General features: G+C 43.0%; 1 protein-coding gene across 18 annotated transcripts in view; it reads left to right on the top strand.

Moving 5' to 3' along the window:
- Positions 1-21,681, top strand: part of RHOBTB2 (Rho related BTB domain containing 2) — a 99,057-nt gene extending 77,376 nt beyond the window's left edge. For all 18 annotated transcript variants that reach the window (XM_056571025.1, XM_056571026.1, XM_056571021.1 and 15 more), the window contains 5 exons: positions 399-517; positions 6,351-6,501; positions 10,263-10,351; positions 13,532-13,637; positions 18,615-21,681. In XM_056571025.1, coding sequence (XP_056427000.1) covers positions 399-517; positions 6,351-6,501; positions 10,263-10,351; positions 13,532-13,637; positions 18,615-18,820 — 671 coding nt within the window. In that variant the 3' untranslated portion in view covers positions 18,821-21,681. The remainder of the gene's footprint in view (positions 1-398; positions 518-6,350; positions 6,502-10,262; positions 10,352-13,531; positions 13,638-18,614) is intronic.
- The last annotated feature ends 1,836 nt before the right edge of the window (positions 21,682-23,517 follow it).

The raw sequence follows: 23,517 nt of genomic DNA, 5'->3' as shown, positions 1-23,517 counted from the left end.
CTCCCCCTCAATGCAAGTCTATGGGAGGGGGCGTGGTGGCTGCCACGCCCCCTCCCATAGACTTGCATTGAGGGGGAGAGGCGTGATGTCACAAGGGTCATGGCCGTGATGTCACGACCCCCCCCCAACGCCCGCTCCAAGCATTCGGAACAAATTTGTTCCAAATGCTGGGGCAGCGGAGTACCCCTTTAAGCACCAAGTGTAGTGTTGTCTGCAGTGCTACTTTATTGTCAAAAATACCAAATCCCGGTTGCAATCTGACCAAGAAATCATTCATTATCATTCATTACTGTCTGTATGGATTTTGTGAGGTCTGGGTCTTAGGTGGAAGTTTGCTGATTTCACTTTTCATCGGGCATTTTCTCCATTTTCATGGTCTTGTTTTTTTCTCCTTTTAGATGTCACTTTTGTATTGGACGATGGCAGCATAAAGGCCCATAAACCACTGCTCATCTCCGGATGCGACTGGATGGCAGCCATGTTTGGGGGTCCCTTTTTGGAAAGCAGCACTTCTGAGGTTGAGTATCTGTAACATAATATTGTATGGAACAATAAAGCTGCCCATACACATGAGATAAAAGTCGGATTAAATGTCTAATTCCAGCAAAAAGCTGTTTGAAATGAATACAGTGGCCGATGGCAGACTAGTGTATGGCAGGACCGGCCAAGTTCAGCTGGTTATTGGATACTTGGTGCAGTTTAGCCCGACAACAATACAACATACAGTGGCCCAGAATTATTATATTAAAATCTGCCTCTTTCATGGCAGGGTTTTCATTTGGTATATAATGTTGTTATTATTATTTTTTTTTATAAATACCTTTTATGTTTTTATATAAAGGTTTATATACTTGTATAAGCTAAGCTTGCTTCATATATGGTAGACAAAAATGTGTCCCCTCATATATGGCGTGGACAAATATATGTGGTGCACTGGGTATGTAATCAAATATGAGTTTCTCTTGAGTCTGTGGACAAAAACATATATATTTATATTTATAAGCAAAGAAAGGAGTCAGCACTTGAGCGTTCCAGTGCATCTGCAAGTGTCCATCCAGCGTGCCACCGCCGGATCCAGCAAATTCCATCCAAAGCGAAGACACTGCAAACTGCAGCAGCATATGGGTGAATAAAGTAGCTAGAAGTTTATTTGCAATAACAAGTATATGCAACATTTCAGCCAGATGCCCTTTCTCAAGCAGTTTGCACCAACAAGTACATGCAACGTTTCGGCCAAATGGCCTTTCTCAAGCATTCATGAGAAAGGCCAATTGGCCAAAACATCGCATGCACTTGTTGGTGCAAATAAACTTCTAGCTGCTTTATTCACCCATATGCCACTGCTGTTTGCGGTGTCTTCGCTTTGGATTATATATATATATATATATATAGATATCTTTTTTGTTTATGGGAAGATTAGCTGCTGCAAGAGCTGTCTGGCAGCGGCTTTCCCCCTCTCGTTTTCTAAACACACAATTGCTCGGTTTAGTCAGGCAGGAAATTCTGCTCTGGCCCCTGCAGACTTATGTACCTGTGCAGTCCCCTGCTGCAACCATACTTCTTTTCTATATTAATATTCTAAATCCTTCCTACCCCAGGGGGCAGGAGAGGGGGGCCTGGAGCTGGAACTGTAATCTTATCTAAGAATTTTCTAAGAAACTTATCTAAGGATTTATTTTTGAACCCTTGTGGTTGGGCAGCATAACATGATATTGTCACGTACCGGCAGGACTGGTAGTGGATCCTCTGAACCAGAGAGGCGATGACGCGGGTTGTACCAGAGGACCGGTTCTAAGTGGTTACTGGTTTTCACCAGAGCCCGCCGCAAGGCAGGATGGACTTGCTGCGGCGGTAACCACCAGGTCGTATCCTCCAGTAGCAACTCGAGCTCTCTGGCAGCTGATATGGCGTGGTACATGGAGCAGGCAAGAGCATAGTCACACGTAGCAGAGGTCAGGGCAGGCAGCAAGGGTTCACAGGCGAGTATACGGCAGCAATGGGTACGGCAACTGGCAAGGCAATAATCACTGAAGGGAACGCTTTCTCAGAGGCACAAGCACAAAGATCCGGCAAGGGCAGGAAGGGGCAGGTGCCTTATATTGGGAAATCACAATGGGAGGTGTGGAACCAGTGTACCAATTACCGGTGCGCTGGCCCTTTAAATTTACCGAAGCCGGCGCGCCCGCGCCCTAGAGAGCGGGGCCGCGCGCGCTGGGACCCAGGAGCGCCATGCGGGAGCAGGTGAGATGAACGGGGACGCGGCACTTGAGCGGGGACCAGCCGCCACGCTATCCGCGTCCCTGCCACAGTGAGATCCGTGCTCCCGGTCAGTGTGTTTGACCGGGAGACGCCGGGACCCCAGCACGGAGGACACAGGCAGCGGGTGCTCCGGTCCGGAGGTGGAGACCGGAGCGCTCGCTGTGACAGATATCATGTGTAGTAGTCCCATGTAGTGTCCTAACAAATGGAAAGGAAAGGGTTAACACACTACCAGTTCTTATCTTCTCTGCTCCTGTAAGAGTAGCCACTTGTTTTATGACTTTATTCATCTGACCTTTAACCTATGTGATACCTCTGCTCCTATCATTGACTGCAGATCTCCCCAGCCTGCTGCTGCACAGATCTCTATGGTCAGGCGGAAGCAGTCAGCCTTTGCATGGTGAGGGGACCTATGTGTGCCCCTGACTCATGGGCACACCGGTCTGCGACCTCTGCGACCTCTTATACCTGCGCCCAGTGTTTCCCAACCAGGGTGCCTCCAGCTGTTGCAAAACTACAACTCCCAGCATGCCTGGACAGCCGTTGGCTGTCCAGGCATGCTGGGAGTTGTAGTTTTGCAACAGCTGGAGGCACCCTGGTTGGGAAACACTGCCTGCGCCACTGGTGATAAAGGTGACAGTCAGGGATACATTATAGAAGTGTGCAGCTATAGGGAAAGATGTAGAGTCTGTCAGTAGGTCACTTTCTTATATTACTTGGTGCAAAACAGAAATCACTTTAGTGATTTGGAAATTTGGAAAAGCTGAATGCTCAATTTCCTTGAAATTGACGAATGAGGACCCAACTACACACGCTCGGTGTATATCCATAAGGGTCGCCTGCCTGACAGATGTATGTATTATTCTGTATTCTCATTAGTGGGGTTGTCTGGTTTAGAAAACCTGTAATTAAATTGGAGGGGATCCCCCATTCAGGACTTTCATCTAAAATCTAGAGAAGCTCCAAAAAAGCCTTTATTAGCAGAACCCTGGGCTAGTAGCGCGCAGCACCGATCGTTGTGCCGCACGCTATTAAAGGGGTACTCCCTTGGAAAACCTTTTTTTTTTTTTTAATCAACTGGTGCCAAGAAAGTTAAACAGATTTGTAAATTACTTCTATTAAAAAATCTTAATCCTTCCAGTACTTATTAGCTGCTGAATACTACAGAGGAAATGGTTTTCTTTTTGGAACACAGAGCTTTCTGCTGACATCACGAGCACAGTGCTCTCTGCTGACATCTCTGTCCATTTTAAGAACTGTCCAGAGTAGGAGAAAATCCCCATAGCAAATATATGCTGCTCTGGACAGTTCCTAAAATGGACAGAGATGTCAGCAGAGAGCACTGTGGTCATGATGTCAGCAGAGAGCTCTGTGTTTCAAAAAGAAAAGAATTTCCTCTCTAGTATTCAGCAGCTAATAAGTCCTGGAAGGATTAAGATTTTTTAATAGAAGTAATTTACAAATCTGTTTAACTTTCTGGCACCAGTTGATTTTTAAGAAAAAGTTTTGCATGGTAGTACCCCTTTAACCCTTTAGACACAACGATCAAAGTTGATCGCCGTGTTTAAAGTTTAAATAATTGGATCCCGTCGGGCTGATCGGGACCATTGTGGTGAAATCGTGATATCCCGATCAGCTAGGACGCGAGTGTAGGGTCCTATACCTGCCTCCGGCACAATTGACTTCTCCATGCCTGAGATCTAGGCGGGATGGGGCAGGGATACTACAGCTTGCTATACATATAAAAAGCTAGTTTAGGCAACAAATATCTTCCCCCAATTTCCCCATACACCTGCAATCCCAGCTCAGCCGAGCATGCATGTGTGTGCCTTATACAGACAGCCCCATAGGGCAGGGATGCTACAGCTGACCATACATAAGATGCGAGATCTGCTGACAGACATCTCCCCATACACACAAACACTCAGCTCAGCCGAGCGTGCATATGTTCTGAATGGAAGAGAGGAGTAAGCCTCTTCCAGACTCCTCTGGCAGCATCTTATCCCTTTGAGAACAAAAGGATGGGGAACTTGAAATCCAACATAGACAATTATTGTCCTGGCACAGAGATTTTACATAGAAGTCAGCGTAGGTTGTGCAATATGCATTATGGGAAATAAGAACTATTTTTGATATTTCCATTCTTACAAAATACTGTATCTGTGCACAACAGGAACCCGGCCCTGCTGCTATGTCACTCATAAAGGCTATGGTTAGGAAACATTACTGTTCTCCTCCTCTCGATCTTCTAGCCTCCCATAGAAGGAGCCAGCATGTATTACCAGGCCACCTGTCTATTACCAAGGAATTTATCCCGGCACCGAGCCACATTATAATTCCCATAATTATATTGTTTATGGCTATTTTTGGCTAATGTATGTATGGATTGCATACAGATTATATAATCAACGTATTTAGTAGTTACATAGTCACATTGAATGATAAAGTATTAAAGTCAATAATTTGTCATCCATTGGCCTTGACATCCAGGAAAAGCAGAAATTGGCCAAATAGTCCATCACTCTAAAGGGAATGTGTTACCATTTAATTTTTTTTAAATAAATTACATTATTCTATTAAGATAAATCATTTAATTTATGTATTTAGTTTTAGGATAATGTAGTTTTAATGTTATTTATTCATAAACTGCCATTAGTGTAGCCTCTTCGTGGTGTGTCACTTCACAACACCTACACTGTTGCTTTATGGCAGGCACAGGGCATAAGAAAGTTAAAAGGGTACTCCCCTGGAAAACATTTTCTTTTAAATCAACTGGTGCCAGAAAGTTAAACTGATTTTGTAAATTACTTCTATTAAAAAATCTTAATCCTTCCAGTACTTATCAGCTGCTGTATGATCCACAGGAAATTCTTTTCTTTTTGAATTTCCTTTCTGCCTGACCTCAGTGCTCTCTGCTGACACCTCTGTCCATTTTAGGAACTGTCCAGAGTAGGCGCAAATCCCTATAGAAAACCTATCCTGCTCTGGACAGTTCCTAAAATGGACAGAGGTGTCAGCAGAGAGCACTGTGGTCAGGCAGAGACAAAGAGACAAGAACTTCCTGTGGATTATAACAGCAGCTGATAAGTGCTGAAAGAATTAAGATTTTTTAATAGAAGTAATTTACAAATCTGTTAAACCTTCTGGCACCAGTTGATTTAAAAAAAAATGTTTTTCAGTGGAGTACCCCTTTAAGACTGAGAATGTCTCATAGAAAAGCATTGACTGCTTACTGCACATGTGCATAGCACAGACTAGGTGACGTGAAAGGGGGAGCCAGCACCATTTTCTTGAAGTCCCTAAGGAGCAGTGACCTATCAAGAGACATCTAGTCTGTTCTTTACCACTCTTCAGACACCAACAAAATGGTGACAGTGGAATTGAAAGAAACTACAGTACCCCCTCCCCCCTTTCCTTTTGCACATAGACAGAGGAGGAAGGTAGACGGGCGTGGTTCTTTTGCAGCATCCAGACAAGTTGCTTGCTTTCACCAGATTCTTCATGCTAGCTCCATCTGCTGGTCAACAGTGGGAGATATGACAAGTTACAATAACATTTTTCATATTTTGTGACAAGTAATTTTTTTTTTTTATTATTTGAAAAAATTATTTAACCTCTAAAAAAAAAAAAAAAAAAAAAAATCACATTTGGTGACACATTCCCTTTAAGTTTACATCCAGGTTGATAGGAAATCATCATGGTGAACACATGGTTGTCTAGAGAAGTGTTTCCCAAACAGTGTGCCTCAAGGTGGTGCAAAACTACTACTCCCAGCATGCCTGGATAGGCTTTTATGCCTTGTCTAAATCAGTGTTTCCCAACCAGTGTGTCTCCAGCTGTTGCAAAACTACAACTCCCAGCATGCCCGGACAGCCTTCGGCTGTCCGGGCATGCTGGGAGTGGTAGCTTTGCAACAGCTGGAGGCACACTGGTTGGAAAACACTGGTCTAAATGGCGGAAAAATCCATGAAAAATCCCTTCAATCCAACAACACCTATTGTGATCATTAGTAAATGTATCTGACTTTATGGCTCATATAAAGCATAACAATAAATATAGTCCAGTAATAGTTAATTTATCTTTGTTTCCAGGTAGTTCTTCCGTACACCTCTAGAGGCAGTATGCGTGCAGTGCTTGAGTATTTGTACACTGGACAGTTCACTGCAGGACCTGATCTTGACCCTTTGGATCTCATCATACTGGCCAACAGGCTGTGCCTGCCACATCTGGTGGCAATGACAGGTAAGGAATGGCTATGTTATGCCCATGGGGGTAACTATAGGGGGTGCACAGGGTATGGTTGCACCCAAGCCCAGGAGCCTGAGGGGCCCATGAGGTCTCCCTTTCTTATATAAACACACCGGTGCTATAAATAAGGCATTATAGTTGGGGGTTCTGTAGTCTGGGTTCACATCACGTTTTTGCCATACTGTTTTTCAATCAGTTTTTCTAAAGAAAACCGTATGGCAAAAAAAAACTAAAACGAATGGAACAGTATGGGAAAAAGTAAACCTTATGTGTTTTTAAACTGTATACTGTTTTTAAAAGTGCATACGGTTCCATCCGTTTTTATAAAAAAACAAACAAAAAACATACGTTTTAAAAAATGTTGTCCATTTTTAATGGGAGGGGTGTTGGGTGGGGACTTTAGGATGCAAATGCACATGTGCTAAGTAAAAACTGTACACGGTTTCTTGTATGGAACCGTATACATGTGCGTTTCCCATTGACATCCATGTGGTTGAATGTGGTTGCAGTACGGTTTTTAAACTGGAGTCAAAACCGTGGTTGACCATGATTTTGTCTCTGGTTTAAAAACTGTACTGCAACTGCATACGTTTTTTAACATGGACGTCAATGGGAAACGCACATGTATACAGTTCCATACAAGAAACTGTGTAAGTTTTTTTTACTTTGCACATGCGCATTTGCATCCTAAAGTCTCCACCCAACACCCCTCCCATTAAAATTTGAAAACATTTTCAAAAACTTATGTTTATGTTTTTTTATAAAAACGGACGGAACCATATGCACTTTTAAAAACGCATACGGTTTACTTTTTCCCATACTGTTCCATCCGTTTTTGTTTTTTTACCATACGGGTTTCTTTAGAAACGTGATGTGAACCACAGATTTTTTCTTTAGGGCCCAGGATCTTCTGGTCATGCCTATGGCTGGGTTCACATCACATTTTCACCATACTGTTTTCAATCAGTTTTTCTAAAGAAAACCATATGGCAAAAAAACGGATGGAACAGTATGGGGAAAAGTTAACCGTATGCGTTTTTAAACAGTATACTGTTTTTAAAAGTGCATACAGTTCCGTCCGTTTTTATAGAAAAGAAACCCATACGTTTTTGAAAATGTCCATTTTTAATGGAAGGGGTCTTGGGTGGGGACTTTAGAATGCAAATGCGCATGTGCAAAGTAAAAACCGTATACGTTTTTCCATATGGAACCATATACATGTGCGTTTCCCGTTGACGTCCATGTTAAAAAAAAAAAAAAACGTATGCAGTTGCAGTACGGTTTTTAAACCGGAAACAAAATCGTGGTCAACCACGGTTTTGACTCCGGTTTAAAAACCGTACTGCAACCGCATACGTTTTTTTTAACATGGACGTCAATGGGAAACGCACATGTATACTACAAGGATCGTTAAGAAAAAAAAAATAAATAAAAATACCGTAATAATAATAATTCTGTACAGTACTTTGGGGTTCATATATCATCAGGGGGGAGGTTTTGGTGTGCCAAGGCCCAAGTTTTTATGCATGTATGATAATGATGTGCGACTTTTAATACATGCCTGCTAATGTTAGGGTGCTACTCTAGGTTGCTCATTGGTGTACAGCAGTGTTTCCCAACCAGGGTGCCTCCAGCTGTGGCAAAACTACAACTCCCAGCATGCCTGGACAGCCGTTGGCTGTCCAGGCATGCTGGGAGTTGTAGTTTTGCAACAGCTGGAGGCACCCTGGTTGGGAAACACTGCTGTACAGATTTGCGCAGCAGGCGTAAAAAATTGACCTGGCCTGCTTAGCATAATAAATAGTGGCTGAAATTTGCGCAGGATACATCTGGGGTGCACTTTTAAAGCCAGCATGGTACAGCTAGCTGCATGGGGTCCAGGGTGCAGTGGTCTTTGCACAAAACTGCGACTGGCAAAAGTCTACACACAGCCCAAACCACAGAACTCACTGGCCTTTACACATCAGCCCCCTTTTTTTTTTTTTTTTTTTTTTTAAGTTTTGCAGCCATCTTCACCCTAGGGTGAAAAATCTTAAACTAAACAGCAAGGGCAGCCATTTTTCCAGACGGAACCAGTCATATTACACGCAAAGACACAATCAATTACTACTCCTCCTAGCTTCACCAATTCCAACGAAAATAATAAGTGTGGAAACTTTTTGAAAGTCTTTCGGATATGTATATATATATATATATATATATATATATATATATATATATATATATATAAAACTCAACATGATGTGTGTGTGTATGTGTATGTGTGTATGTTCCAGCATCACGGCCAAACGGCTAAAGATATTAACATGAAACTTGGCACACATGTTACTTATATGTCAACAACAAACATAGGATAGGTGATTTAACCCTTACTTACCCCCATTTGCCAGGGGCTGGGTTTATGTTTAAAGTCCCATACAAGTCTATGGGAAATATATGTTACTGCATAACTTCCAAACAGCTGGAGATATTTCGATAATACTTGGTCACATGTTACTTATATGTCCACTTAAAATATAGGATAGTTAATTTAACCCTTAACAACCCCCATTTGTGAGTGTCAGGACTTTTGTTTAAAGTCCCATGCAAATCAATGGGAAATGTATGTTCCCACATAACTTCCGTACGGCTGGAGATATTTCAATACCTGGTACACAAATTACGGGTCTGGATAGGAGGTCGGGATAGGAGGACGGGATAGGAGGACCGGGATAGGAGGACGGGATAGGAGGACGGGATAGGAGGACCGGGATAGGAGGACCGGGATAGGAGGACCGGGATAGGAGGACCGGGATAGGAGGACCGGGATAGGAGGACCGGGATAGGAGGTCAAGATAGGAGGACCGAATAGGGGGTCGGGATAGGGGGTCGGGATAGGGGGTCGGGATAGGGGGTCGGGATAGGGGGTCGGGATGTGAGGACGGGATGTGAGGAGGGGATATGAGGTCGAAATATGCTGACAGGATAGGAGGTCGGGATATGAGGACGGGATATGGGGTTGGGATATGAAGTCAAAAGCTTCCTCCTTTGTTTATTTTCCTCCCCAACAAGGATTAGGATGGAAAAACCGGGCAACGCCGGGTACTCAGCCAGTGTGTGTGTGTATATATATATGTATATATATATATATAGATCAATAATAAGCAGCACATCAAGTGAAAAGTCCCAGGGGTGCACGCCAATTGGATCTCGGTGCTCCGATCCCGCTTTAGATAAAGATGATAATAGGCAGCACACAAAAATTAGTGCAAAAGAAAATGTTCTTTATTCCATATACGAGACAACGTTTCAGCAATCTCACATCGCCATTTTCAAGTCTTGAAAATGGCGATGTGAGATCACTGAAACGTTGTCTCGTATATGGAATAAAGAACATTTTCTTTTGCACTAATTTTTGTGTGCTGCCTATTATCATCTTTATATATATATATATATATATATATATATATATATATAATAAGTGGAGTGACAAGACTGAATTTTTCCCTCCAGGTGTCACCTTCTTTATACACTTACAGTGAATCGATAGGGAAGCAAAATCCCAATAAGTGTCCAGCCACAGATTAGGGGTCACTACAATATAAGATGAAAGAATATAGTACAACATACTGTATGTCATTCTGTGGCAAATCTGTCATCTGGTTGGGCACGTACGCTATCTATACAGTTATATTCTACGCACTTATAATAAGAAAAACTATTGATGTTTTCATGATGTCTTTTAAATGAATGTACTATTCTTTTTTTTCCCCTAGAGAAACACACCGTGTCGGTCATGATGGATGCCTCTATGAAAAATAATGATATTGATGGTGAAGCACTTATGTTACTGGAAGCTGCTCAGGTAACTGCATCTAAGGTTAACACGTAGCACATCCACATTGTATTTGACGCGACCATCCCTAGAGTGTGCCTCCGGCTGTGCCTGTGTGTCTTGCTTTGTCTGCTCATAGCTGAAACATGCCGCTACGAGCAGACACAGTGATCTGCAAGTCGGTGCGCGCATGCGCAGTGTACTAAAAGACGCAGTCACGCCACCTTCTTCCTGAGCTAGGCAGAGAGTGGCCGCGATGTCTGTGAGTACACTGCGCATGCCCGCCACGACTCAAAGATCACATTGTCTGCTCGTATAGGAAATACACATATCACCCTGTATAGGGGTATGAGAAGATGTTGTGGATCCTGTGCTGCCCCAGAAGGTCCCAGGAGCAGCCGACCGGTGCCCTGTATAGGTACTAGAAGGAGATGTGGAAAATGGCCTTGGCAGCAGGCGCTCAGATATCCAGTAGAAGTATCACACTTGGGTCATGAAGATAAAGTGTTCATCAACTTTATTGATGTACAGCAAGAACGCGTTTCGGACGATGTACTGTCAATCTGAAGAAGGGATAGAATAATCCTGAAACGCGTTCTTGCTGTACATCAATAAATTGCTGAACACTTTATCTTCATGACCCAAGTGTGATACTTCCACTGGATATCTGAGCGCTTGCTGCCAAGGTCATTTTCCACTTCTCCTTCTGGTACCTATACAGGGCACCGGTCGGCTGCTCCTGGGACCTTCTGGGGCAGCACAGGATCCACAACATCTTCTCATACCCCTATACAGGGTGATATATGTATTCTCTATACGCTCAAGGTGAGCGGCCATTCTATAGAGCCGGCATCCCCCTCCCTTTAAGGGACACCACCTCTCCTTTTGTTTGGGGTAACTCACGAGGCGCCGTCCTCTGGTCTTTTCTTTTCTACTTCTACACACCTTCCTAAATGTGGCCATACACATTAGATAAAGATAGGGTAATGCTTAAACACCCATCGAACAATTGATTGTCTGATAAACATCATTTCACAGAGGCAGCCATACACATTTTAGTCCTTATTGGTTCCTAAATTTATTCATGCCTACATGATCAATGAAACAAGACTGGTGAAGGAAAAGGGATCTGGGAATATTCTAGGAATGTTTTAAGAATTTTCTTTCCTTAAATACAGCTCATGAATGAAAGTTCTCTCTATGGCTCAAAAATAACAAACATGGCCAATCTTTTTTTCAGATGATAAGTCTGTCATCGGTCTTCTAAAACAGTCTAATCTGTGTATAAATCCCTGGGGCAGATCACCCACCTTTCTAGAGTTTTTTTTTTTCTTTTTTTAAATACTTCCTTCATAGACATGTATTGTTTGTAATTGATCCCTGAGTGAACTGTAGGACAAACACTGGCCAGACACAGGACAAAACTGAGTTGTTTTTTAGAGTGGAAGACAGTCTATCTGGAGGGTGTGTAAAGCAAAGAAGCTTGATAGTAGGAGACAGAAGCATTTTTGTCTGATAAGATATATTACAAAGTTTCTACTATCGATCTATGCAAAGTTTGTTGAAATGACAGTGTCTATCTAAGGCACCACCCTTAGCAATTTACATTAGATCCGTGTTGCGATAACCACTAGTGTTGCTCGCTAATATTCGCAATGCGAATTTTATTCGAGAATATCGCATATTTGCGAATTCGCGAATATTCGCGAATATAGCACTATATATTCGTAATTACGAATATTCGTTTTTTTTTTGTTTTGTTTGTTTTTTTGCAGTACACATCACAGTGATCACCCCTCTCTGCTTCCAGCTTGTGTGGTGTAAAGAAGGCTCTAATACTACTGTGTGAGACTGGCGTGCGAATTTCCGCATATACGAAAATTAGCATATGCTAATTTTCGCATATGCGAATTTTCACGTATGCAAATTTTTGCATATACTAATTTTCGCATACGCGAAAATAAAACGAGAATATTACGAATATAGGGAATATATGACGAATATTCGTCCATATATTCGCGAATATTCGCAAATTCGAATATGGCCTATGCCGCTCAACACTAATAACCACCCAAAATTGCACTTAAAAATGTTCTTCTAGAGCAATGTTTCCCAACCAGTGTGCCTCCAGCTGTTGCAAACCTCCAACTCCCAGCATGCCCGCACAGCCTTTGGCTGTGCGGGCATGCTGGGAGTTGGAGGTTTGCAACAGTTGGAGGGACCCTGGTTGGGGAACACTGCTTTAGAGGGATAGAAGTTTTTATGCATCCAGAGTAGGAGCAAATCCCCATAGAAAACCTATCCTACTCTGGACAGTTCCTAAAATGGACAGAGGTGTCAGTAGAGAGCACTGTGGTCGGGCAGAAAGGAAATTCAAAAAGGAAAGAACTTCCTGTTGATCATAACAGCAGCTGATAAGTACTGGAAGGATTAAGATTTTTTTTATAAAAGTAATTTACAAATCTGTTTAACGTTCTGGTACCAGTTGATTTAAAAAAAAAATGTTTTCCAGTGGAGAACCCCTTTAAAGGAGTAGTCCAGTGGTGAACCCAGTGGTGAACAACTTATCCCCTATCCTAAGGATAGGGGATAAGTTTGAGATCGCGGGGGGGCCGACCGCTGGGGCCCCCTGCGATCTCCTCTACGGAGCCCCGACAGCCCGCGGGAAGGGGGCGTCTCGACCTCCGCACGAAGCCGCGGCCGACACGCCCCCTCAATACAACTCTATGACAGAGCTGAAGCGCTGCCTTCGGCAATCTCCGGCTCTGCCATAGAGATGTATTGAGGGGGCGTGTCGGCCGCCGCTTCGTGCGGGGGTTGACACCCGCTATCTGGCCGGAGAGCCTGGCCCCCGTACAGAGAGATCGCAGGGGGCCTAGCAGTCGGACCCCCCGCGATCTCAAACTTATCCCCTATTGCGTTACTGTTTCTATAAAGTTTTTAATAAGAGTTTTAAAAAGAAAAATGCCCGATGTGTCATTTACCGACGGAATAGTATACTGTATATGGTTGTATTTGTCATGTTTTTGCATTTCTCCATTTGTATCGTGCAATGTATGACATATATTGTGAATGAAAAATTATTTTTTATTTATCAAAAAAAAAAAAACACCCATTCTAAGACCATAAAATGCAAATGTTTTTGGGATTATTCCTATATTCTCAGTGTAACAATACGCTCCTATATGCATTGCTTTGTGTTTTTTTCAGTTTCATGGTGCACAGCAGCTGGCAGCCTGGTGCTTACATCACATCTCTACCAATTATAATCGCGTGTGCAGGAAATTCCCGCGGGACATCAAGCTGGTGTCACCAGGTGAGTGTGCATGTTGGCAAAACCCCATCCATAGTCAGCGGCCAATGGCTTCATCGTTTTGTGCACCATTGGCCGCTGCATGTGGGCAGGGTTGGGTCAACATTCAGTAGCTGCACTGTTGAATCCTACCCACTCATGGTGCAAAGGCCATAATTAGAGATGAGCGAACTTACAGTAAATTCGATTCGTCACAAACTTCTCGGCTCGGCAGTTGATAACTTATCCTGCATAAATGAGTTCAGCTTTCAGGTGCTCCGGTGGGCTGGAAAAGGTGGATACAGTCCTAGGAAAGAGTCTCCTAGGACTGTATCCACCTTTTCCAGCCCACGGGAGCACCTGAAAGCTGAACTCATTTATGCGGGATAAGTCATCAACTGCCGAGCCGAGAAGTTCGTGACGAATCGAATTTACTGTAAGTTCGCTCATCTCTAGCCATAATGAAGCTGAATGTTCTAATGTAGAATGTTCTACTTATTGTTAGTGGTTGTTAAAAGGGGACTCCAGTGGAAAACTTTTTATTTTTTATTTTTTTTAATGAACTGGTGCCAGAAACAGATTTGTAGTATGGAAGTATAAAGATTTTTTTAATAGAAGTAATTTACAAATCTGTTTAACTTTCTGGCACCAGTTGATTTAAAAAAAAAAAAAAGTTTTCCACCGGAGTACCCCTTTAAAGAATAGACCCTGTGGAGAAATCTTGGCTGCCCAGCTTCTGCACTTTCAATCCTGCCCACATGACAAAAGTTACCCCAAAAAATGTTTCCCAAAACCATTGTGTGCTTATTGTGTGCTGTCCCAAATCTCTCATAGGATTTTTTTTTTTACACTGGATCGATACAGTTCAGATATCTAATCTATGCAAAATCCACAATAATCCACTTGGCAATATTTGGAAGAGCCATAGAGAATGAATGAAGCACTGTCTGTGTAATGCTTTCGTTCAGAATACAACCTTCCTTGGTAAACTTTGGGGGTCCCAATCACGTTGTTATCTCCGATGTCGTGGAGTCGGGATGTCCATTTAAAATCTCATCCACCCTGTATGTACAGGATGGGCCATTTATATGGATACACCATAATAAAATGGGAATGGTTGGTGATATTAACTTCCTGTTTGTGGCACATTAGTATATGGGAGGGGGGGAAACTTTTCAAGATGGCTGGTGACCATGGTGGCCATTTTGAAGTCGGCCATTTTGAATCCAACTTTTGTTTTTTCAATAGGAAGAGGGTCATGTGACACATTAAACTTATTGGGAATTTCACAAGAAAAACAATGATGTGCTTGGTTTTAACGTAACTTTATTATTTCATGAGTTATTTACAAGTTTCTGACCACTTATAAAATGTGTTCAATGTGCTGCCCATTGTGTTGGATTGTCAATGCAACCCTCTTCTCCCACTCTTCACACACTGATAGCAACACCGCAGGAGAAATGCTAGCACAGGCTTCCAGTATCCGTATACACTGTTATATACTACTATATACACCGCAGGAGAAATCCTAGCACAGGCTTCCAGTATCCGTAATTTCAGGTGCTGCAGAATGGGCAAAACAAAAATTGGAACAGGACCCTCAGTTTACGCAGAAGATTTTGTTCAGTGATGAGGCAAACTTTTATGTGAATAGTGAAGTTAACAAACAAAACCACCGCTATTGGTCTGACACCAACCCACATTGGATAGATCCCTCCAAGACTGTTGGAACACTTAAATTGATGGTATGGTGTGGTATATGGGGTACAAAGATAGTGGGGCCATTCTTCATCAATGGAAACCTCAAGGCCACTGGATATGCAAAATTGCTACATGATGATGTGTTTCCCTCTTTATGCACTGAAGCTGGCACGTTCCCTGAGTTTTTCCAGCAAGATGGTGACCACCACATTATGGGGGTCAGGTCCGAGCATTCCTAGATGAACAGTTTCCTGGAAAGTGGATTGGCCATCGTGGGCCAGTTGCGTGGCCCCCAAGGTCTCCCGATCTGACCCCCTTAGACTTTTATCTTTGGGGTCATCTGAAGGCAATTGTCTATGCTGTGAAGATACAAGATGTGCAGCACCTGAAACTACGGATACTTGAAGCCTGTGCTAGCATTTCTCCTGCGGTGTATATAGTAGTATATAGCAGTGTATACGGATACTGGAAGCCTGTGCTAGCATTTTTCCTGTGGTGTATATAATAGTATATAGCAGTGTATACGGATACTGGAAGCCTGTGCTAGCATTTCTCCTGCGGTGTATATAGTAGTATATAGCAGTGTATACAGATACTGGAAGCCTGTGCTAGCATTTCTCCTGCGGTGTATATAGTAGTATATAGCAGTGTATACAGATACTGGAAGCCTGTGCTAGCATTTCTCCTGCGGTGTATATAGTAGTATATAGCAGTGTATAAGGATACTGGAAGCCTGTGCTAGCATTTCTCCTGCGGTGTATATAGTAGTATATAGCAGTGTATACGGATACTGGAAGCCTGTGCTAGCATTTCTCCTGCGGTGTATATAGTAGTATATAGCAGTGTATACAGATACTGGAAGCCTGTGCTAGCATTTCTCCTGCGGTGTATATAGTAGTATATAGCAGTGTATACAGATACTGGAAGCCTGTGCTAGCATTTCTCCAGCGGTGTATATAGTAGTATATAGCAGTGTATATGGATACTGGAAGCCTGTGCTAGCATTTCTCCTGCGGTGTTCCTATCAGTGTGTGAAGAGTGGGAGAAGAGGGTTGCATTGACAATCCAACACAATGGGCAGCACATTGAACACATTTTATAAGTGGTCAGAAACTTGTAAATAACTCATGAAAGAATAAAGTTACGTTAAAACCAAGCACATCATTGTTTTTCTTATGAAATTCCCAATAAGTTTGAGGTGTCACATGACCCTCTTCCTATTGAAAAAGCAAAATTTGGATTCAAAATGGCCGACTTCAAAATGGCCGCCATGGTCACCACCCATCTTGAAAAGTTTCCCCCCTCACATATACTAATGTGCCACAAACAGGAAGTTAATATCACCAACCATTCCCATTTTATTAAGGTGTATCCATATAAATGGCCCACCCTGTACTATAATATGTTGCAGGAAATTATTGCGAAAATCCACAGAATATTTACCCCTACCTATAAAGATGTTCATAATAGAAGCATTTTTATATTGGTCAGATCCTACAATTTCCATAACAGTAGTGAACATTTAGGCTAGGATTCCACATATTACATTTTTTTTTTTGCAAAAACGCCTATTCTGCCACATGGCGTTTTTTGGGTGAAAAAACGCTGTGACCAGATGTTAGCTACAAGTCAATAGGTAACTGCATTTTTCTGTTTGGCGTTTTTTGATCGGGCAGGAAACAAAAAATGTAGCCGACAATAATAAAAATTTAGAAAGGGGCCATTTAAATGTAAAAATAATATATTTGATATATTTAATTTTGTTAAACTTTTTATTAATAATGTATTTTAATAATGTGTTGAATAAAGTGTGTGTTTGTGTTTTTTATAGCTTTTTTCACTTTTGTTGTTATTTATTTTTTAAATTTTTTAGGTAGTACTACTACTCCCAGCATGGAACAAACTGTTTCATGATGGGAGTAGTAGTACATGTACTAATTGACAGATCTCCCCGGGTGTCACTTCTGACACCCGTTGCGATCCTCCTGTATAATGTATAGATGTGGCTGGCCACTCTTCTATAGTCCCCTGCACTGCCATATATATACACCTATTCATATTTCCTGCAGAGCTGTGATTGGCCAGATGGTTCCAGCCACTCACAGCTCTCTGTGGTAAATATGAATAGGTGTGTGTGTGTATATATATATATATTTATATATATATATATATATATATATACAGGAGACCATAGAGCATCCCTCCTCATCTATACATTATACAGGAGGGTCACAGCGGGTGTCAGGATTGACATCCGCTGTGTTCTTTACTTAACTGCAGGTACTACTGCTCTCAACACACTTTAGTACCGCTTTAGTACTTGCGTTAATGGACAGATCGCAACAGGTGTCAGAAGTGACACTGGCTGCGATCTGTCTATTGATGCAGGTACTACAGCTCCCAGCATGGGGCTGAGTGTGCTCCATGTTGGGAGTAGTAGTACCTGCTAGACAGATCACAGCGGATGTCACTCCTGACACCCACTGCGATCGTCCTTCATCCTTGAGATGCAGAGCGGCTTTCTCCTGCGCTCCGCATCTCTGCTCTGTACTCTGGCCGGCCAGTGATGTGAACATAAATTCACATCACTGATTCATATTTCCCGCTGAGAGCAGTGATTGGCTGCCACCATCAGGCCAGTCCCCACTCTGGGCGGAAAATGTGAATAGAAATTCACCGCACTCATTCATATCACTGGCTGGCCGGAGTACAGGGCAGAGATGCGAGCGCAGGAGAAAGCTGCTCCGCATCTCTGCAATAGATAGGACAATTGCATTGGGTGTCAAGAGTGAAACTGGGGGCGATTTGTCTGTTAGTACAGGAACTACTACTCCCATCATGGAACAGTGTGTTCCCTGCTGGGAGTAGTAGTACTACCTAAAAAATAAAAAATAAAAAGTTAAAAACACACACACACACACACACTTATTTAAACACATTATTAAAATACAAAATAATAAAAATAAAATTATAATAATAAAATAAAAATTTTAACAAGACGAATTCTAAAAAAATATATTATTTTTAAATTTAAATGACCCCTTTCTACATTTTTATTATTGTCGGCTACATTTATAGGTCCCTCTGTTGGGTACATCTTTTTCCATCCTTACTGCATCTTTTTTTGTTTCTTGTTTTTATTTATTTATTTAATTTTTTGGTACCCAACACATTCAGAGAGAAAAAGCCAAAGGGGCCAAAGGCTGTCCGGGCATGCTGGGAGTAGTAGTTTTGCAACAGCTGGAGACACACTGGTTGGGAAACACTGACTTATTGACATAATGTCCTTGTACTCTACAGAGAACCAGCAGATCCTGGAGGCACAGCGTTGGCCCCCCGTCTGGTACCTGAAGGAAGAAGACCATTTCCAAAGAGCGCAGAGAGAACGAGAGAAAGAGACTGCCCTACATCAGAAGAGACAGCCCAAGAGACGCTGGTTATTCTGGAACAGCTCCAGCACAGGCTCTCCGGCATCTTCTACAACCTCTTCGTCTGCAGTGGGCTAAGACCTGGTACCACATCTGCATAATGTCCCTCCGGCAGCTATGAGTGCATGCAAGGATATGAGAGTCTGTGTGTGTCTTGTGTTTGTCTGTCTCCGAGTGAATGTGCACTACTGTTTTGCCTACTATGTACTGAATTGTATTAAATGACAAATCATATCTAGATTTTGGCACAACAAGCCACTGTCTAAAGGTAACAACCGCCTCAGCAATGCAACCTCCAAAAATGTTTTCCCAGGAACTTTTTACCACTGCGCATACAATTCTTTGATATGTTGAAATCTCCTTGGTTTGAGGGAAGCCAGGTCTCTCTTGCTGGTGGCATCTGGTACTATCAAAGGAACACTATCACTGACAGTTGTCATTCAGTTCAGATCTTGGGGCATTGTTTAAATATTATTTCCGGAATATAATAGTATTAGTAGAATCCGTTTCTGTAAAGGGTTTGGCTTATCAGAGACAAGCCCTTTAAAAAGTACCTATCACCAAATAAACTTCTCTAAACTAACTCAGGCTATGTTCCCTAACTACTCCTAACACCCCTCCAGCCCTTGAAAAAAAAACTCAGAGCTTTAAAAAGCTGTGTATCTTACCTTTCTTCTTGCTCGCATAGTGCAATTTCCCAGCAGGAGAAAGTGGGCGTTTCCCAGTAGGCATGGCATCACTGAAGCCTGCTGGGGGACCACTTCCGCCCCCACATTGTTGCCGCTCTGTGATGAATAGAAGACCTAAAGCTCTGTGCATGTTTCAGTCTGTGTTGCTATCAGTGAGGCTCTCCTGCAGGTTTCAGTCTGTGCAGCTTTCTGTGAGAATCTGTGGAGCTTTCACTTTCTGTGTAGCTGTCAATCAAGCTCCGTGCAGAGAAGCACTTCCTGGGAGTTTGGTCTCCTGCCAGGCCGGGAGGAGACCGAACTCACTGTATTAAATGTGTCAGGGAACAGAAGAGAGCCACCTAGTGGCCGTTTTTTTATATTACATTTTAAAAGCAAGTGAATGGGAAAGTGTCTGCTAATTACACAAGGAACATTATATTAAAAGTTTTATTTGGTGACAGGTACTCTTTAAAAATGATCAGCTAGTCATCCATAGGTCCCACTGCCAGCAATCCAAGCAGCGTTGACCAGGAAAGCTGAGGTCAGCCAAGCATTACCGTTGCAAGGGAAAATTAGTATCACATGATGACCATTCAGATGAATGGCTGTCGGGGATAATACAAGGACAGCTTGAGTCTGCCAGAATTGGAAGCACTTGTATAGAGGTCTCTCCATTTTGGCTCGGAGAGCTAAAAATCCCTTATATGATTTCCTTGTGCCCTCACAGGGGGAAGGATTGTCTTTGTGATACCAGCCCTTGGACATGGAACTATCTATATGTAGCGTAGCTGGGAATTTTATATTCCCAGCCATCACTTTTACAGCAGATACCGACTGTAATACGGAAGCCTTGCTGCAGGTCCATGATGGATCACCATCCATATATCCTTCCAGGTAGATCTCCATTTTGGGTTCTGTTCATATCTTCACAGTAGCACATTACAGATGAGCTTATAACCTAGGAAGAGAATATTACGTCTGGTTGACAAGGTCTGTATAATACATAACCATGCGGTTAATCTTTAATATTGCTAATATGGAAGTCCACTCTCAGGAAGAATGTTGTCTGGTAATAGCATCAATCGTAAGGTGGCCATACGCGGTGCAATTTTTTTATTTATTTTTGGCAGAGGTGACAATAGGGGTCAGGATGATGCAGTATATTATGAGTTTCAAGCGCCCGATATTGCTCTGAAATTTTCCGCTTTACTGTAAAGGTTTGTCATCTTTGGACACCATTTTTTCCCCTGCATTTTAAGACTGCCTAATCCAGTGTTTTCCAACCAGGGTGCCTCCAGCTGTTAAAAGACTACAACTCCCAGCATGCCCGGACAGCCGTTGGCTGTCCGGGCATGCTGGAAGTTGTAGTTTTGCAACAGCCGAAGGGAACCCGATTGGGAAACAAAGGCCTCGTCTACTTTAAACCAACTATTAAATGGTGTACTTTGCGCCAAAATTTTTGTGGCAATTTTTGGCAAACGTCACACACAAGCCACATCCCATTGACAGCTTAACCACACCTAAGCCATATACCCTGTCATGTAAGACACAAACATGTCTTTAAAGGGGTTGTGCAGTGAAAATTTTTATTCAACCTATGTACCCATAATGAAGCAAAAAAAGCTTCTACTTCATTCCCTTGTAGCCTCCAGTATCGGGACTCGGTCTCTGCTGCTTCAGCACTTCATGAAGCTGCAGACGCCACGTGACACCGACACTCAGGCATTTACGGACTGTGACAGGGCATCGCTGCGGCCTTTGACTGGTTGAGCACAAAAGTGAGGTGATGTCCTCAGCTCCATGAAGTGTTGCCGTGATTGAGACCGGGTGCTTATACCTGGGGCTACGAGGGAACAAAGAAGGGTGAGTATACCCTTTTTTGTTTTATTCTGCAGCCTGTGCATTAAAAGAGTACTGCAGTCTTAGACACTTATCCTGTATCTGCTGGGACCCCCCGTTATCTCCTGTAGGGGGACCTGGCATTACCACGCCCCCTCCATACAGCTCTATGGGAGAGGCGGGGATGCACGACCGCTGCATCTCTGCTTCTCCCATAGAGATACATGGAGGGGGTCTGTTGGCTGCAGCGTTACACTGTCCTGCGGATAGGGAATGCATGTCTAGGGCTGTAGATCTCCTTTAAGGCTAATAAAATTTTTTACTGACACATAATAAATGTGGCGCAAACCAGTAAGGGCTGGTTCACATCATGTTTTCTCCCATACAGGAGCGCATACGGCAGGGGGGGAGCTAAAACCTCGCGCTCCCGTATGCTTTCGTATGCGCTCCCGTATGTAATTAATTTCAATGAGCCGGCTGGAGTGAAACGTTCAGTCCGGTCGGCTCATTTTTGCGCCGTATGCGCTTTTACAACCGGGCCTAAAACCGTAGTTGACCACAGTTTTAGGTCCGGGGAAAAATCGCATACAACTCAAAAATGAGCCGACCGGACCGAACGTTTCACTCCGGCCGGCTCATTGAAATGAATTACATACGGGAGTGCATACAAAAGCATACGGGAGCACGAGGTTGCAGCTCTCCCCTGCTGTATGCGCTCCCGTATGGGAGAAAACGTGATGTGAACCAGCCCTAAGTCAGTTTTCTACCACATTTTCAACAACCCACCTGCCCCAGTGCTGCAGACAGAGTTATTCTTGCCCCCCCCCCCAAAAAAAATAGCACCAGGTCTGGCCATGTTTACTATTGATCTCAATCTCCGGAAATATCTGGGTGGACTCAGTACCGAGAGGGGACACCTGGATGGATGTATTTGAGGCTGTTCGCAAAGTGGCCCCCTACTGAGCACTCTTTACCCTGTATAGCTACAACATCGTCCATTGCTAAGGTAGGGCATACAACGTATAGTATGGTTCACCATCGCCCTACATAAAAAAAAACACCTGTCATGGTAGTGTTTTGTCGGAGCTTTCCTTTACTGACCAGTCCATGATATAGATGACTACAATTTCACATCTTAGCAGTCTTAGAAATACATTTTATAAATATGTATTAATTCCTTAATAAGACCTATACGCTGCAAAAAAAATAAATTAATCCAAGACTAACTTCTCCTATGGCACTGATATTTATACTTCATGCTTTATATAGACATAGCAGTCCTAGTATATTCTGTCGTTGAGGGTTTGGATGTTATAACTGGGCTTTAGCAGGGTTTCCTACATGCTCCTCATCATCATTGTGGGCACAGTATATATACCCTGAGTACTTAACTTCTGAGAAATACAGGGTGTCATGCACTGCTGTCATAGGTGCATATCAGTGTAAATATGTGCATATATGGATGTGTGTGAATCAGTAAAGAAATGTCTATGTGGTTGCTGTATACTGACAGGCTGCCTTGTCCCTGACTACATTGGTCTGTGAGCAGAAGCGAAACATGCACCCAAGATCACAACAGCTTTATATGAAAATTACTTTATTGTCCAGTATCACCCTGTTACTTAAAGGGGTACTCTGCTGCTCAGCGTTTGGAAAAAACTCATCCGAACGCTGGAGCCGGCACCGGGAGCTTGTGATGTCAGCCCCGCACCCTCATGCCATCCCGCCCCACCCCCTCAATGCAAGTCTATGGGAGGGGGCGTGACGGCTGTCACGCCCCCTCCCATAGACTTGCATTGAGGGGGCGGGGCGTGACCTCATGAGGGGCTATGAAGTCACGAGCTGCCGGCTCCAGTGTTCAGAACTATTTGTTCCAAACACTGAGCAGCGGAGTACCCCTTTAATATGTTACTATTAAATATCTTAGGGCCCCCTGATCACCCACCTTTTTACAGATTCTTGATACGCTCGTCCGTTCCTGAGATATATAGGTTTAAAGTTTGTCTAATCATTTAGGGAATCAGTCAGATGGCCGTGAACATAATTTTAATAATGGGAGTGACTATGATTATGGTCGGGATTATACAGTCGGGGGGGGGGGGTGTAAATGCTGTACGTTGAGTGGCATGTATGCCTAATGCACACCTAATTACTGATTAACCTCACCCATTACATGATAGCCACTCCCATTATTAAAATTAAGTCCCGCCCATCTGACTCATTACGTGAATTGTCAGACAAACTATAAACCCTCATATCTCAGGAAGG

The sequence above is a fragment of the Hyla sarda genome, chromosome 4, assembly GCF_029499605.1.
Source record: "Hyla sarda isolate aHylSar1 chromosome 4, aHylSar1.hap1, whole genome shotgun sequence".
NCBI classification, from domain to species: Eukaryota; Metazoa; Chordata; class Amphibia; order Anura; family Hylidae; genus Hyla; species Hyla sarda.
This window is presented reverse-complemented; position numbering and strand designations above follow the sequence as displayed.